Here is a 13361-nt window from a genome sequence, read left to right as displayed (position 1 = left end):
GCTTCTCTGGGCAGCCCGTGCCAGGATGGTGCCAGATTCTCTTCTGTGGTGCCCAGTGACAGGACAAGGAGCAGTGGCCATATACTGAAACACAAGAAGTTTCACTTCAACACAAGGAAGAGTTTTTTACATTGAGGGCCACAGAACGCTGGGACAGGACTGGGCAGTCAGGGATTCTCCCTCCCTGGAGACATTCCAAACCCACCTGGAGACGTTCCTGTGTCACTGCTCCAGGTGACCCTTCCTTGGCAGGAGGGTTGGACTGGGTGATCTCCAGATGTCCCTTCCAACACTAACAATTCTGTGATTCTGTGTAAACTTCCAAGAAAAAGAAAAAATAGCAATTATTTATTCAATAATCATGCCTTGAGAGTTACCACACTGCCTCGTCAGAGTCCTTAATCCCTCAAACAGGACATGACCAGTAAATTCAGTGGGCAGTTCAAAAGAGGCATCTCCTTTTAATAACTCTCCAATGTTCTCTGTAAAAAAACCCAACAATCCAAACAAGAGCAAAGAAAAATAGGAATAGCTGCCCAGGAATAGGATTTCCAATGGTTGTAGAAAATGGGTAACAGTTTACTCCAGGTAAACAGTGGTGTTTTGCTGGGTAGCTCATTTCTTTAAAATCTCTTGCTTTACATTGTTTCACAGCCTGTTTGAGGAAATAGTGTAAGGACTTTACTGTTACAGAATTATACATTGAAAAGTTCCCACAGCAGAAGGTTATGGACTGTTTGAAATTTAAGAAAAGGATCCTAACTACAATCTTTTAATTCTTCTGTTTAAAATGTAGCACAAACATTGAAATCTTTAGAGAGTTTACATAATCCTGAGAAGGGAGAACTGATTAATACCTGCTATTGAGTTTATCTTTTTTAGTAAGTACTCGCTGTGTGACAAAAACAAATTTACTTATTTTCAGAGATTAAGAATCAAAGCCTGTCCTCTTACAACACTGTGTTTACAAGTACAGCAGTACAACTCCTTGACAAGCTCCACAGTATCTCTTACCGCTTCCTAAGAGGTTGGATGTTGCATTTGTAAAGTTTTATAGTTCTCAACTCTAACAGAATAATTATTTTAAACAGATATTGAATAATTTTTAGCATCAAATAATGTTTGATGTAACCACCAGTGAGTTGCCTACTTGAGGATACATGTTAAAAACTCAAATATAGTACTGGGAGAATTTGTACTGAAAACAACAGCATTTGGCAGAACTCCCCAAATGTGTGGTACCAACTGCAACAGGAGGGGAGAAAGTGCAAATTCATAACTACAACATCAGCAGCTGCCGTGCTGAGGCACTTCCATCACTGCACACATGTGTGAGGTCTGAAAGCACAGACATGTCTTAGAGCTCTGGCTGGACCAGCCTGCTTGACTGAAATGCGAACAGTTAATATGTCAGATCTCAACAATTCTGAAAGGGTGAATACTGAAACAAAAGTAGATAATAAAAACACTGACAGGTACATATCTGGAATCTATTTAATAGATACATTAAAGGCAGAGAGCTGACATCCATTCTCTCAACCCACTGCTCAGTTCATGCAGTTAATATTCAGAACTTGTTTGTGATCTATGTTATTTTCTGACATCTGATTAAATGTTGAAACATGTCAAGCTCCAATTAAACATGACCTAGGGCAGTTTCAGCTTGTGCATCAAACTAGTGTGATTTTAACTATAGCAATGGCTATTCTTTGATAAATCAATATAGTTCACTTCCATGTACAATGGTTAAAAATTAACAAGGAAAGCAGTACCAGAAAATATTCCCCTGTTGTATCTGTGACAGATTAGTATTTTGCACTGTTTTCATATTTCTCCTACAGGAATTTACTTTTGGCTTCTCTCCTTTTCTCTTTGTCCCTCAAAGAGAAGTTTACAGATATTAAGTGAGATGTTAAGTATTTGTAAGGCTAATTACACCAGCCAAAACATTAGAAAATAAATGTTATACTGTTGCCAGCAAAGCAAGAAATCCATCAATCACAATTCCTCCAGTTAATACTTCAGTGTTCAGTCACTTGGACTATGAGCTCTAAAGATGCCTGTGCTCCTGCATCATCAGGGCAAGAAAATCCTCTCATTAATCCGGATTGGAAAAGCAGACTGATGCTGAAGAGAAAGGGGCAGGAAGAGACAGATGGACATTGGTTGCTTTCTACTCATTGCAGAAAAAATGTAATATGTTTTGTGGCTATCTATTTTTGGGTACAAATAAAGAACCAGATGTGAACTTTGATAAAAATATCCTATGGTGCAAAACTCCTCCATGTCCTGATGCCAGGCAAGGTCCAGTGGGGTCTTTGATGTAGTCTCATAATTTCTCTGTCTAAAGACTAGGCAGAAAGATATGGAAAGATGGTCTGATAATGGATCACAGTCTTAACTAAAGTATGAAATGATGGAGACCTGGATAGCACACAGATCTGTTTGTTACTCATCTGCACTTTCCAACAGCATGCTGTATAACAATGTAGAAAATACTCTTTCTGAGGACCAATTCCAAATGTTCTGGGGTACCAATAAAAGAAATTTAACTTACAGTGTTTTTGTTTATTCTTTGCAGACCTGTCTTTTCTATCCAGTTTCCCTCCTGCCGTACTGGAAAAGGAAGTCAGATCCCTCCCTTCCAACAGCACGGGACTAAACAGTCCCCAAAGCTGTCCTACATCATACAGCATGGATGAGAATATTTTACTAATCAGGACTATAAGGTTCTTAGCTCTCCTCATCCCATGCCTACAGATCTTGCTTAAAACCCAAAAAACAACTCAAAGCACACATACCAAAAAGCCCACAAACTTATCAAAAACATGCAAACATTTTCACTGAAATAAAGAGACCCCATTGCTTAAAGTTGTGTACCAGCCTGGAATATCAACCTTTTTAGAGAAAAGAAAAAAAATGAGGAAAAGATTATTTGAAATTTGATCCTTACTTCTGAGGAGAACAGAGCATGACAGGGGAGCAAGGTTCTGCAGTTTGACAGCTGTTCCTCGACTGCCGTGGGGAAATTGGCAGTGTCCCACTGGGAAGCAATGTGTGGTATCTATAACCACAATACAGCACGAGCCAAAATACCAACGGTGCACTATGGCCAGTTACCTCCTCAAGTGACACATTCCAGGAGACTGCTGATTCCTTGCTTCTTTCTGAGTGTCATTTGAGTGAGTCAGGCCTCTCCTTAGCCCCAGGTGCATTTGGCTGGCACACCTTGAGCAATGTCTCACATTTCTCCAAGGGGGCAGCCAGTGGGACTCTGACAAGGTCCCAGCCTAACATGATGGGGCTGCAATTTGTGTTACTGGAAAGTAAATGAGGGGGTGATGATCCCTAGGCACAGCAGTGAAGTGATAAGCTAAATCTGCCATAATGCAGTACGTAATTGCCTCTGGAATATTTGAGCAGATTATAGAGAGGCATAAAGGGCTTCTTAAAATTAAGGAAGGATGCCTTTTTGCCTTTTTTTTTTTTTTTTTTTTTTTTTTTTTTTTTTTAACAGTATCTTTAGAGCCTCACACTGAGGAGCTGGTTAGCTCTGATGTGACAGATTGAGATCACTGAGAGTCAAACATTCCATGCACTGTACAAAACCTGACAACAGCCATAATGCCAGCTTTAACAGGGACACTTTTCAGACACTGTGGATGGGCAGTTGTTTTCTTCCTTTCGGGGATTTAGAGATACCACAGATGTGCCATTGACCTCAGTACCAGATCATGGGGATATCTTCTTTCCTGCTGATCCAGAATCAGTAGCCCTTTTCTCTTTTCTAAATACAATTCTGAACATAAAGGTATCAGGCACTGAAGTAATAAACCAACAAAAGTATTTCTTGCCATTTGTTAACTTCTGAAGGCTCCTACATTCAATCACAGGAATGAAATGCCTCCTCTCACATACTGCTGGACAGGGTCACCTGTCACAGGGCTCAAAGCACTCAGAGGAGCCAGGCCTACTCCAGAGCTGTGACTCTCAGCAGCTGGATGGTTGGATGTGCATCCCACAGGATGTATGCCACTGCCCAGCAACCATCAGAAGGGTCACAAATGGAGAGGAGAGCTGCAGTTCTCACAATAAGCAGATACAATTATTATCATGGTCTATATTCAACAGCAGATTTATGTAAAAATATGATTTTTCTTTCTCAAATATCTAAAAGAACTAAAAAGAATGTAGGAGAAATTAAGCTTGGTTTAAACAAATGTTACCCACATCTACAAAGAGCAACATTTCTTTAAGAATCAAATCTTTATACCACATTTCTCTGTAGTATATTCTTCCCCAAAATCCTGATCATGCAAAAAGAGAGGGACTGTGAGACATTTTTCCCATGAATGCATACCAGTCAAAGTGATCACGTGCATGTTGTATGCAATACATATCTGCAGAGGGGACAGATGCCTGCACTGAGGGGTTCTGTGGTTTGTTCCATGGAAGGAAAGTGTGCATGTTTCAGCTTCCTCTGGCAGTGTGCAGGATTGTGAATGCATGGCAGGTCACACACACAGATTACACACTGAGTATACTTGTGCTCTCTATGCCTTTCTCTGCTCTCCATCTATTCTTCCCACAGAAATTATGTTTCAACAGTTTTGATGGAAGTGTCTAATGAATCCCAGATTTTGTAGAATGGGCTTTTCCATCAGTGACCTTTACAAGAGGGACTTTGGCAGGAGTAAAATTGCTTTTCTACATACTTGCCATCCCAAATGCTCACACCATCTCATGAACCAAACAGGATTTGCAATCTCACAGTGAAATCAGTACAACATTAAGTCAGTGCTCTACATTTACCCCTCCTACACTCCTCTTGTAAGAAATAGATAAGCTCTTGACCAAACGTAAATGCAATGCCAAAGTTCTTAATATAATTATTAATTTAATAAAATATATAAATAATCAAGCAGTTCAGCAATTTAAAAGCACTTGTGCTTGAAAGAAATTACAGCACAGATGGCACAAAACAAAGAACTCACTCCTGCTCCAATTAAAAGCTAAACTCTGACTCACATAATTGCAAATTGAATCACTCCCAGGTATATTGACAGAAGAAGATCACTTTCAACTCATATAGATTTTTGAAGGGCTTGGTAGAGCTAAGTCACGTATCCGAACTAAGCAGCTGAACTGGAAATGCTGACTGTCTTCTTGACATGAAAACACTCTCCTGCATCTTCAGAAGTGCACACAGACTTCAAGTCAGGCAATTTCTAGAAATCAAAAAACCTTTTAGTACTTTCACATCTGAGTGAGGCAGAACTTTCTGATGTGAAAACACAGATAAATCTTCATAATGCATTTGATCCACTAGGTTTTAGTGGACATTTGCATGTACTTGCTGGGATTAATAAAACAAACTTTTTTCTATTTAAATATATGTCTCAATCTCTTGTTCACATGCAGAAAAGGAAACACAGCTGGAGAAGCTAGAATCTTACAATGAGGATTAGAGAAAAAAGTGCCAGGCAGTTTGCAGCAATCATAATTCTTTGCTTATAAAATGCAGAACTAAAGCATGCAGTATTATCTGTAATATCATGTCACACTTGCCAGGGTTAGTTATAGGCAAAGGCAGTTCCCAAAGCAGCAGATTGCTGAAGGGGGAAGAGGGAAAGGAGGGGGTGAGAAATTGCTCTCACTGCCTACTTTGCCAATAACAAAGCCCTGAGAATCAAGTTAGCCCCTGCTGCTGCAGGAATTCCAGAATATGGGACTGTGGTGGGAACTGTTACTCCCAACTGCAGCAAGAGCTCACATTCACCTTGCCCCAGCAGCAGCTGGGCTCTTCCCTCCAGCTCTCCCTGCCTCCCACTCCAATTGCTTCCCAACTTGAGAAAAATTTCAGTTCTACTTTCAGGCCAGAAGCCAGATGTAATGTTTGCCATAAAGAAATACAAATTACAGTTTGAAGGGCATTTGCTACAGTACATCTCTGAATGAAAGAGCTAAACTTTTCAGTCCATGCATTGCCTTTTTTCGTCTAGAAAACATAAGATTTTTTGCAATGGCAAAATGGAAAACTGTGCCATGTGTTTGTGGTCTAAAATCATGTTGAACAACATCAAAATGTATGTTCACATGAGGAGGATTTTTAATATATCTTTTTCTTCCCATTGTTTAAAATGTTGAGAAGCTAATTACTGAGAAATATTGAGGCATGAGAAGCTAATATTGGAAACTTAAATCATATGCTGATAAAATACAGGAAAATATCTATGGTTTATAATTAGGAGAAATTCCTTTTTCTAGGTCTTGTGGAAAATCCTGGATTGACAGTCCTAGTAGTGCACAGGCCCAGCGAACAGCTTCCCCTTAGTATTCCCAGATGTACACTTCAACCCTACCTGGAGTGAAAGGACTGTCTCTTGATGAACATAAGCAGTTTCCATGGTGCATTTTGTCACATGAAATACTCACAGTATTGCCAATGCCCTCAGTGTCAACAGTTCTATATTGAATACAAACAGCCATGGGGAAACTACGTTTTGTAGAGGTGCTTAAATTCTAAGAGTCTGTTATCACTTCTTGTCTGAGGAGGATTTAAACCAGCAGCTCTGAGATGAAGCTATTTTATTGTAACAGCAGTAACTTTTAGTGGAGTTTCTACTACACCACATAGAAGGATAGCCCCTCCCCAGGGAATGTACACTTGAAGCAAAAGAAAACCCAACAAAAGGACACAACAGTGACAAAATTAGCCCATGTAAAAAGCACTGGGTATCAGACATCAGCCTCCAAATAACAGTCTTCTGCTACCTGTCCCCCCTATAATTCAAGTTCCTACCTAACACACAATCCTACATTTCTCATGAGACAGGTAAGTAATTTCCAACTTTTAAACTTGAAGTATTTGCAGGGATACTGTGTTACTTGTTAATGGTAAAGCTATGGAAAGGAGATAGTTCTCATAATGATGGCAGATGAGGGTCTTGCTTGTGAGAATTTAACCACTCTGTACTCAGAATTGTCAGAGCCTCTTGATTCTACTGTTCAAGCTGAGCTGACACTCTTTTATCTCTAGCATCTCTGTTGTAAGCTCCAGGACACTGAAAATCAAAGCAAAGAAAAATATTAAGTCTTTTGACATGCCTTGCTTTGCAATCTTAATGACTAAGTAGAATACTTAAGCATTTAGTTTGCCTAACTGGAATCTAAACTTCAAGCCCACCAGTGCTCTTCTTAAATATTAACCTGTCAAAATGTTAAAATCCAATGAAAGTTAATGGCAATTAAACTGACTCACATAATTGCACTCTACTAAATAAACTGTTTGTAAAATAAAATCTTATAAATAGCCTGGAATGGGTAAAACACAGAATAAAACCAAGAACATGTTCCAAAAAAAACCAATGCAGTAATTGATTTGTGCTACATGGAGTTTTAAATACACCTTTGTTATGTTTGGCTTTACAATAAAGATAAGATAAAGTGTTTTCCCCTTGATTAGATTCAGAGATAGTCTAACCGAGGTTCAAGACACATTTGTAACACAGCAAAATGATTCAAGAATTGTTATCTTTGCATTCAAAGCAGGAAGAGGATTCCACATCCCTTCTTCCCTGTTACAGGTGATCTGTGCTTCTGTTACAGACTTACCTCTAACTGAAAATAGAACTTGCCAAGCTCAGCCATTGAGGGTTCAGACAGGCAGGTGCAGTGTAAACACAGCACACAGCCAGATGCCAAAGCCACTCAAACAAGGAGCACCTGGAAAGCAGAGGGCTTTATTTCTTAGTGTCACGCTACAGCTCAGGCCGAGAAGTCTTATCTACACCACCCCAAAGAGGTGCAGCAAATTCCAACAGTTGTTACATTCAGCTCTCAAGAGATATCACTTCCAGTTTAATGTACACAGCTCCAGAGAGAAGCATTTCACAGGGAGCTGGGAACAATGGAAGAGAAACTCAACAACTCAGGTGATCTTTACCCGGAGAACTCCTCCCTTTGGCAGACCTCCAGGAGGAACAGGTCATATGTGAGAGGGAGCTTGGCTAAGAGCACTTCCCAGGTGCTTCTGGGAAGGCCAGCTCTAATTCCAGCAAGGGCATCATAGCAATTTAGTTCCCTTTATTCCTATTTCAGCACTTCAGCTTCCCTCTCTCTCCTCCTCCAACAGCTTGTGTCTTGCTGGTGTCACTGGAAGGAACAATTTTTGCTGTCTGATAGGGATAAGTTCTCAACATTATCTTGACTATGTGCAAACTCTCTCACTGTAACACATCCATTGACATTGCCCAGGTATAAACTGAAATATGAAGAAGTAAAAGATTAAATCACTGAAGTATAGGTACTAATAAGCTTTAATTCCAAATAGGATGGGAATGGCAGGAAAAACTATTCAATGGCCCTTCAGTCTGGATAAAGATGCTAATCCACCCAAGTACTACCTTCTTTCCCACTTGCAGCTCTGCAAACAACATTCTGCTGTACGTAGAAGGTCCAGAGATGCTGCCTTAAATTTAGGCAAAGAATATGGGAAAGAAGGAGAGGGCAAAGCTGACTATTTCAGACTACCTTTTACACAAGCTAGTGCTTAGCACAGTGTAATGCTACTAGACAGCTGCTAATGCCATCTGACAGTCTTCCTCCATTACATCTTGCTGTGGGTAAATGCAGCATCCTCCTGGCTGTTTGTCTTGGTCAGGCATGTGATTTGAGGCACGATTGTAGAAGTTCAGGAGTAAATTCACTGTAACCTGACTTCAGAATAGAGGCCTGACTCTGGTGTGTGCTGTGAGACCTCACACCCCACTGGTGTGTGCCCCTCCCCTAGGCAGGGGCAGGGAGGACTCCACTCACCACTGGGAGCCGGGGTTTGCCCCTCCTGGGGAGATCCTGCAGTGCTCTGTGTCCCTGGGCTGCTGCTCCTGGCTCCATCCAGTGCCAGCCCCAGGCTCTGGAGCTGTGATGCATCCAGATGCTCCCGCTGGGATCCTGTAACCATGGCGGAGTTCTCAGGGCCCAGGTTTGCTATTTGCTCTGGGGACAATGCCTGGGAGGAACAAAAGACAGAAAAATTGGTTTAGGCTGTCAATTATAGAAGGCAGGTAAGGAATCAGAAGTCAGCACTGCCTTGCATTTGGAATGAAGGACATTAGCCTTCAACATTGTGTTGCTATAAAAGAGCTCAATAGAGCTTAAAGAATCCTCTGTATTCATTTACTTCTCTGACCACTCATCTATCTGTCACCTTTCTCTTTGATGCTGGAAGCTGACAGCTTGAGAAGCTTTCTATGCCAGCACTGTATTGTACACTTCTACAATATATTGTTGGAGTTTAATTTTCCAGCCATTTATTTTCAGATTTATTCAAAGACTGATGGTGTTGTGCAGCCTCTTGTGTTTCCATTTATTTCCTCTTATATCTGCTCCCAAGCAACCTCACTTGAACTTACATTTGTCCTTTGATTATAGTTAGCAGTAGAGCAATGAGATGAAAAGACCCCACACGCTTTAATCTTATTATTTAATTTTCTCTTTTAGATTAAAAATCGTCCCAGTTTGTTCATTTTAAATTTAAAAATTAAACATGGCAATCATAGTCTCACAGTAATTATCTTATATCATATAGCAATTAAGCAATTTGTAAAGCCTGCATTATTGAGCTTTATTTAAGCATTATTTGCTTTAGTTCTAGCTAACATTCTGCAGTCACAAGCATTTTAACCCTCCTACACAACAAGCCTTTTTTCTTGCAATAATTCTGCATCCAGGTTCTACTTTGGAAAGACAAAATCCCCCTTGCAAGTCAGATGATGGAGCAAACCCTTGCCCTTTTCCTTGTCTACCAAATGGTGTGCTGGTTTGAACTCAGCAAACTCATGGAAATGCCTACAGGTTCAGACATTTTGAATTGAACATCTTCTTAACTCACTTGAAGTCCATAATACAATGTAATTTTTCATAAATCAAAATCTGAATAATTTATACAGCTGCAAAATGAGGCCATGAAAAACCTGTGTAAAACCAAAATCTTCTTTGAATCTTTCAAATATAGAACACTCTTTGGAAAAGAGGTACCCTGCTTTTTGTTAATCACTATTTGTAGTATCATTACTACTCTTACTAACAAAAATGTTTGTTAGAAATTCTACAGGACAATATAGAGCTGTTTTGCAAAGCAACAGTTTCTGTAATGACATTTCAGGCTTATCTGAACTGTCAGTGGTACTATGCACAGTTAGTGCTCAAGGAGTTTTTCTTTTTTATGGGAGCTGACACAGTTAACTCTCTGTTTAGCTCAACTGTCCATAAGTACATTGCTTGCCTGAGCATCTGAAAGAGACCAGCCCAGGCAGAGTTTTAATCTTGTCACTAAGTCCAGAAAAGTAAGGGGCAATGATCTCAGGATCCCTGTTCTAATTTCTGGTCCACATTCAGTACTGCTGTAACTAGATGTAATTCCTTTCTGATCTGTATCTGCCTGCACAATCTGTTTTTCAGAGCTAACTTGGGAGAATGGTGCCAGATTTTAGGTTAATAAAACAGCTCTTGCACATTCAGCAGAGAAATCTGTAGCTATTACAGCATCCTTGCAAATGTTAATAAACAGAAACAAAAATTCAGATCTGACTGAAATGCTGGAAGATACAGTATCCATTCCCTGTTTTGTGATACTTGCTATTTCTTTGGGATGCATTCTGAAGGATGAATAAACTTATCTAGCATATTTCATGGGCATCGCAAATACAGATGATACAGATGAAAGTTAATGTTCCACATCCTTGATACTCTCTCACTTAACAGACCACAGAATTTTTTTTGCCAAAACCCAAAACCCATAAATCAGTGCTGCAGTTTATTTATACTAGAGTAAAAACAATAGAAATTCAGGAACTTCTTCAGTAATCAAGCTCTTACTTGGAAAATTTCAGGAGGTATATGTCTTATTGCTGATGGCTGGAAATATGGCATCAAGCTTTTATCAAAAGCTTTTAATTCATCCTCATTCAAAGCACCTAAAAACCCACATAATAGAAACAAAACTAAATTAATGTTCTTTTTATTAAGTTTATTTTTAAGGTAGCATAAACTTTATGCCCTTATAAAAAATATATAATAAATTGTTTATTCCAGGATGTTATATAGAGAAATGCTGGTTCTTTCTCTGTTTTGTTTCTTTCATTATATTTCAACAGTACAAATCATCTGACCTTAGCCATTGACATGGAATGTACTCTACCCAAATTACTTTATCTTGGAAAAGAAAATTATAAAAGCCTATAAAATCATAAGCAATGTTATTACAGAAAGCTCATTCACAGTCTTTTCTGATCCATGGTTAGGGAGCATAATCATGCAACAGGAGTGACTTCTTCACCACTTAGGTGGTTATGGTGGGGAATCATTGCCACAAGCCCTGGGGATGCTAAAAATTATGACAGCTTAATGTGCAGTTGAACAATAGCAGGGAAACAAATCCAGGAACAAAACTGGGAGTGACCTCTGGCTCAGGAGATCTCTGAGGCTGCAAGAGCTCTTTGGAAAAGTCTCACTCCAGGCCAGTCCTGCCCCTTGTGCTCTTCCCTGGGCAGCCCATCCTTTCCAGGCAGGATACCTGGGCAGCAGAGCACAGCCTGGTTCACAAAGAGTGACTGGATCTGGAACCCTGATTGGTTTTGCCTTCCTTGATTTACCCTTTCCAGCTTACAGGACCCAAGTAACTTCAGGCTGTGCTTCCCAAGGTCAGTTTGACCAGACTGACAGAACCTTACAGAGCATACCACAACTTTTCCTTAGTGCTTCTGAAATTGCTGGATGTCTGTCCCTGCAGGTGACTCCCCTCTGGAAGAAATGTCTTTTGCCAGTCTAGAAAAATCCCCAGCTAAGTAAACCCGTCTCTTAATAGCAATGCTTCACAACCATCACCATCTGGAGCTGCAGCTTTGTTACCTGCTATAGTACCAATTTCCTGTAAAATAGAGCCATTCCAGCTGGTAGCAGCACCAAACACAGATTCTGTCATCTTCTTAAACTGCCTCAGAACAGGGGTGCTACAAAACAGCAGGCCAATTCTTGCAATTGCAGCACTGCAAAAGGCAAAAAGGTCATCATTACAAACTGCATTTACATGGAGTACTAAATAGGCCAGGAATATACTTAGCCTGCTGTAAGAAGACTGTAAAACCCATTTTCAATTTAAAATATATGTGCACAAATTGCATACAAATATTTCAAGTTTTAAGCAAAAACCTGTATTTCTTGATGCAATACTTAAATGGTGGGATATAAATGGCAGAGGAAAACTATAAAAGAACATGTTTTAAACAACTGCTGCATGCCTTCTGCTTTTCTAAAAGCATTTAAAATGTAAAAAGGTGTCCTTTAGGCTCTGAAAATCTTGATGGAACAAAAATGGCACAATAAATTTTATCAACAGAGTTACTAATAAATATTTCATTAGATATAAAATGCAGTACCTGAATTCAACAGTCCTTATGGATGTGATTTCTGTGGAGTTCAAAGCACAGAGAACAGCTCCTAATCCAACTAAATCAAAACTTTTTAATGTGCTGATGGTCTGGCCAGAGTCATCTAGAAAACCTTGCAAAATAGCTCTTGCCTGCAATAGAGGTAAGATAGTATGCATGAACAGGGTAAATATAATTGACGGGTTTGTTACTAGATGCTTAAAATCTTACCAGAAGCTATGGAGCATAAATATCTATCCTGAGCCTCCCCAGTGTATGGCCACGGCCTTCAGGAGGAGCACTGTCACCACCTACATGTGACACTAAAACAGGGAACTGTTACCCACCACTTGCTAAATGCAAATGGTGTGAAAACACTCTGTACTTCTTCTGCCAGGTCACAAGGAAAGCCTTCACCAGAAGAAATGGTGCTGGATTGATTCACAGAATCAGTTAAATTGCTACAGGAAAGCATAAAAAACTAAGGGGATCAATATGTAATTTTATTATGTTTAATACTCAGGATGACCTGCCTCATTTAAGTGCCATATATGAGTGGTGACCTGCATCAAGGATTCATTTTCAGATATGAATGGGATATTGGTACCAAAGTGCCTTTGCAAACTAATTTAGGATGGTGCTCATTTTAAACTAACCCTTTAAAAACTGAGCCCATCTCAAGCATGTCACCAAGGAATCCTCCAAAGCCAGTGAAAGAAACAATCATCTTTCAAGATTTCCTAAACTATCCACAATGCTGAGCTTCAAATAACTAGCTTAACTAGCTGCCAAACTTTTAAGACAACTGAAATTCGGCAGGATTAATCTCTTTTAACTAACTACTCTTACTGATAGCAGGAAACCTCAAAAGCAAACTGGCTCTGTATAAAATCCTCCCATGTGCCCTTCAGAACATTAATCTATTAAACAGAT

The 13361-nt window shown here is 39.7% G+C and overlaps 1 protein-coding gene across 1 annotated transcript in view; it reads right to left on the bottom strand.

Annotated features, from left to right (window-relative positions):
* Positions 1 to 6571: 6571 nt before the first annotated feature.
* Positions 6572 to 13361, bottom strand: part of OTOA (otoancorin) — a 37553-nt gene continuing 30763 nt past the window's right edge. The window contains exons 24-29 of the mRNA XM_030284620.4: positions 12438 to 12580; positions 11911 to 12047; positions 10879 to 10976; positions 8818 to 9010; positions 7638 to 7725; positions 6572 to 7064 (exon numbers count right to left, since the gene is read on the bottom strand). Of these exons, the coding sequence (XP_030140480.4) occupies positions 7658 to 7725; positions 8818 to 9010; positions 10879 to 10976; positions 11911 to 12047; positions 12438 to 12580 (639 nt within the window). The 3' untranslated portion in view covers positions 6572 to 7064; positions 7638 to 7657. The remainder of the gene's footprint in view (positions 7065 to 7637; positions 7726 to 8817; positions 9011 to 10878; positions 10977 to 11910; positions 12048 to 12437; positions 12581 to 13361) is intronic.

The sequence above is a fragment of the Taeniopygia guttata genome, chromosome 14 (assembly GCF_048771995.1).
Source record: "Taeniopygia guttata chromosome 14, bTaeGut7.mat, whole genome shotgun sequence".
Lineage (NCBI taxonomy): Eukaryota > Metazoa > Chordata > Aves > Passeriformes > Estrildidae > Taeniopygia > Taeniopygia guttata.
Note: the sequence above shows the minus strand (reverse complement) of the source record. Positions and strands in the feature narration are given on the sequence as shown.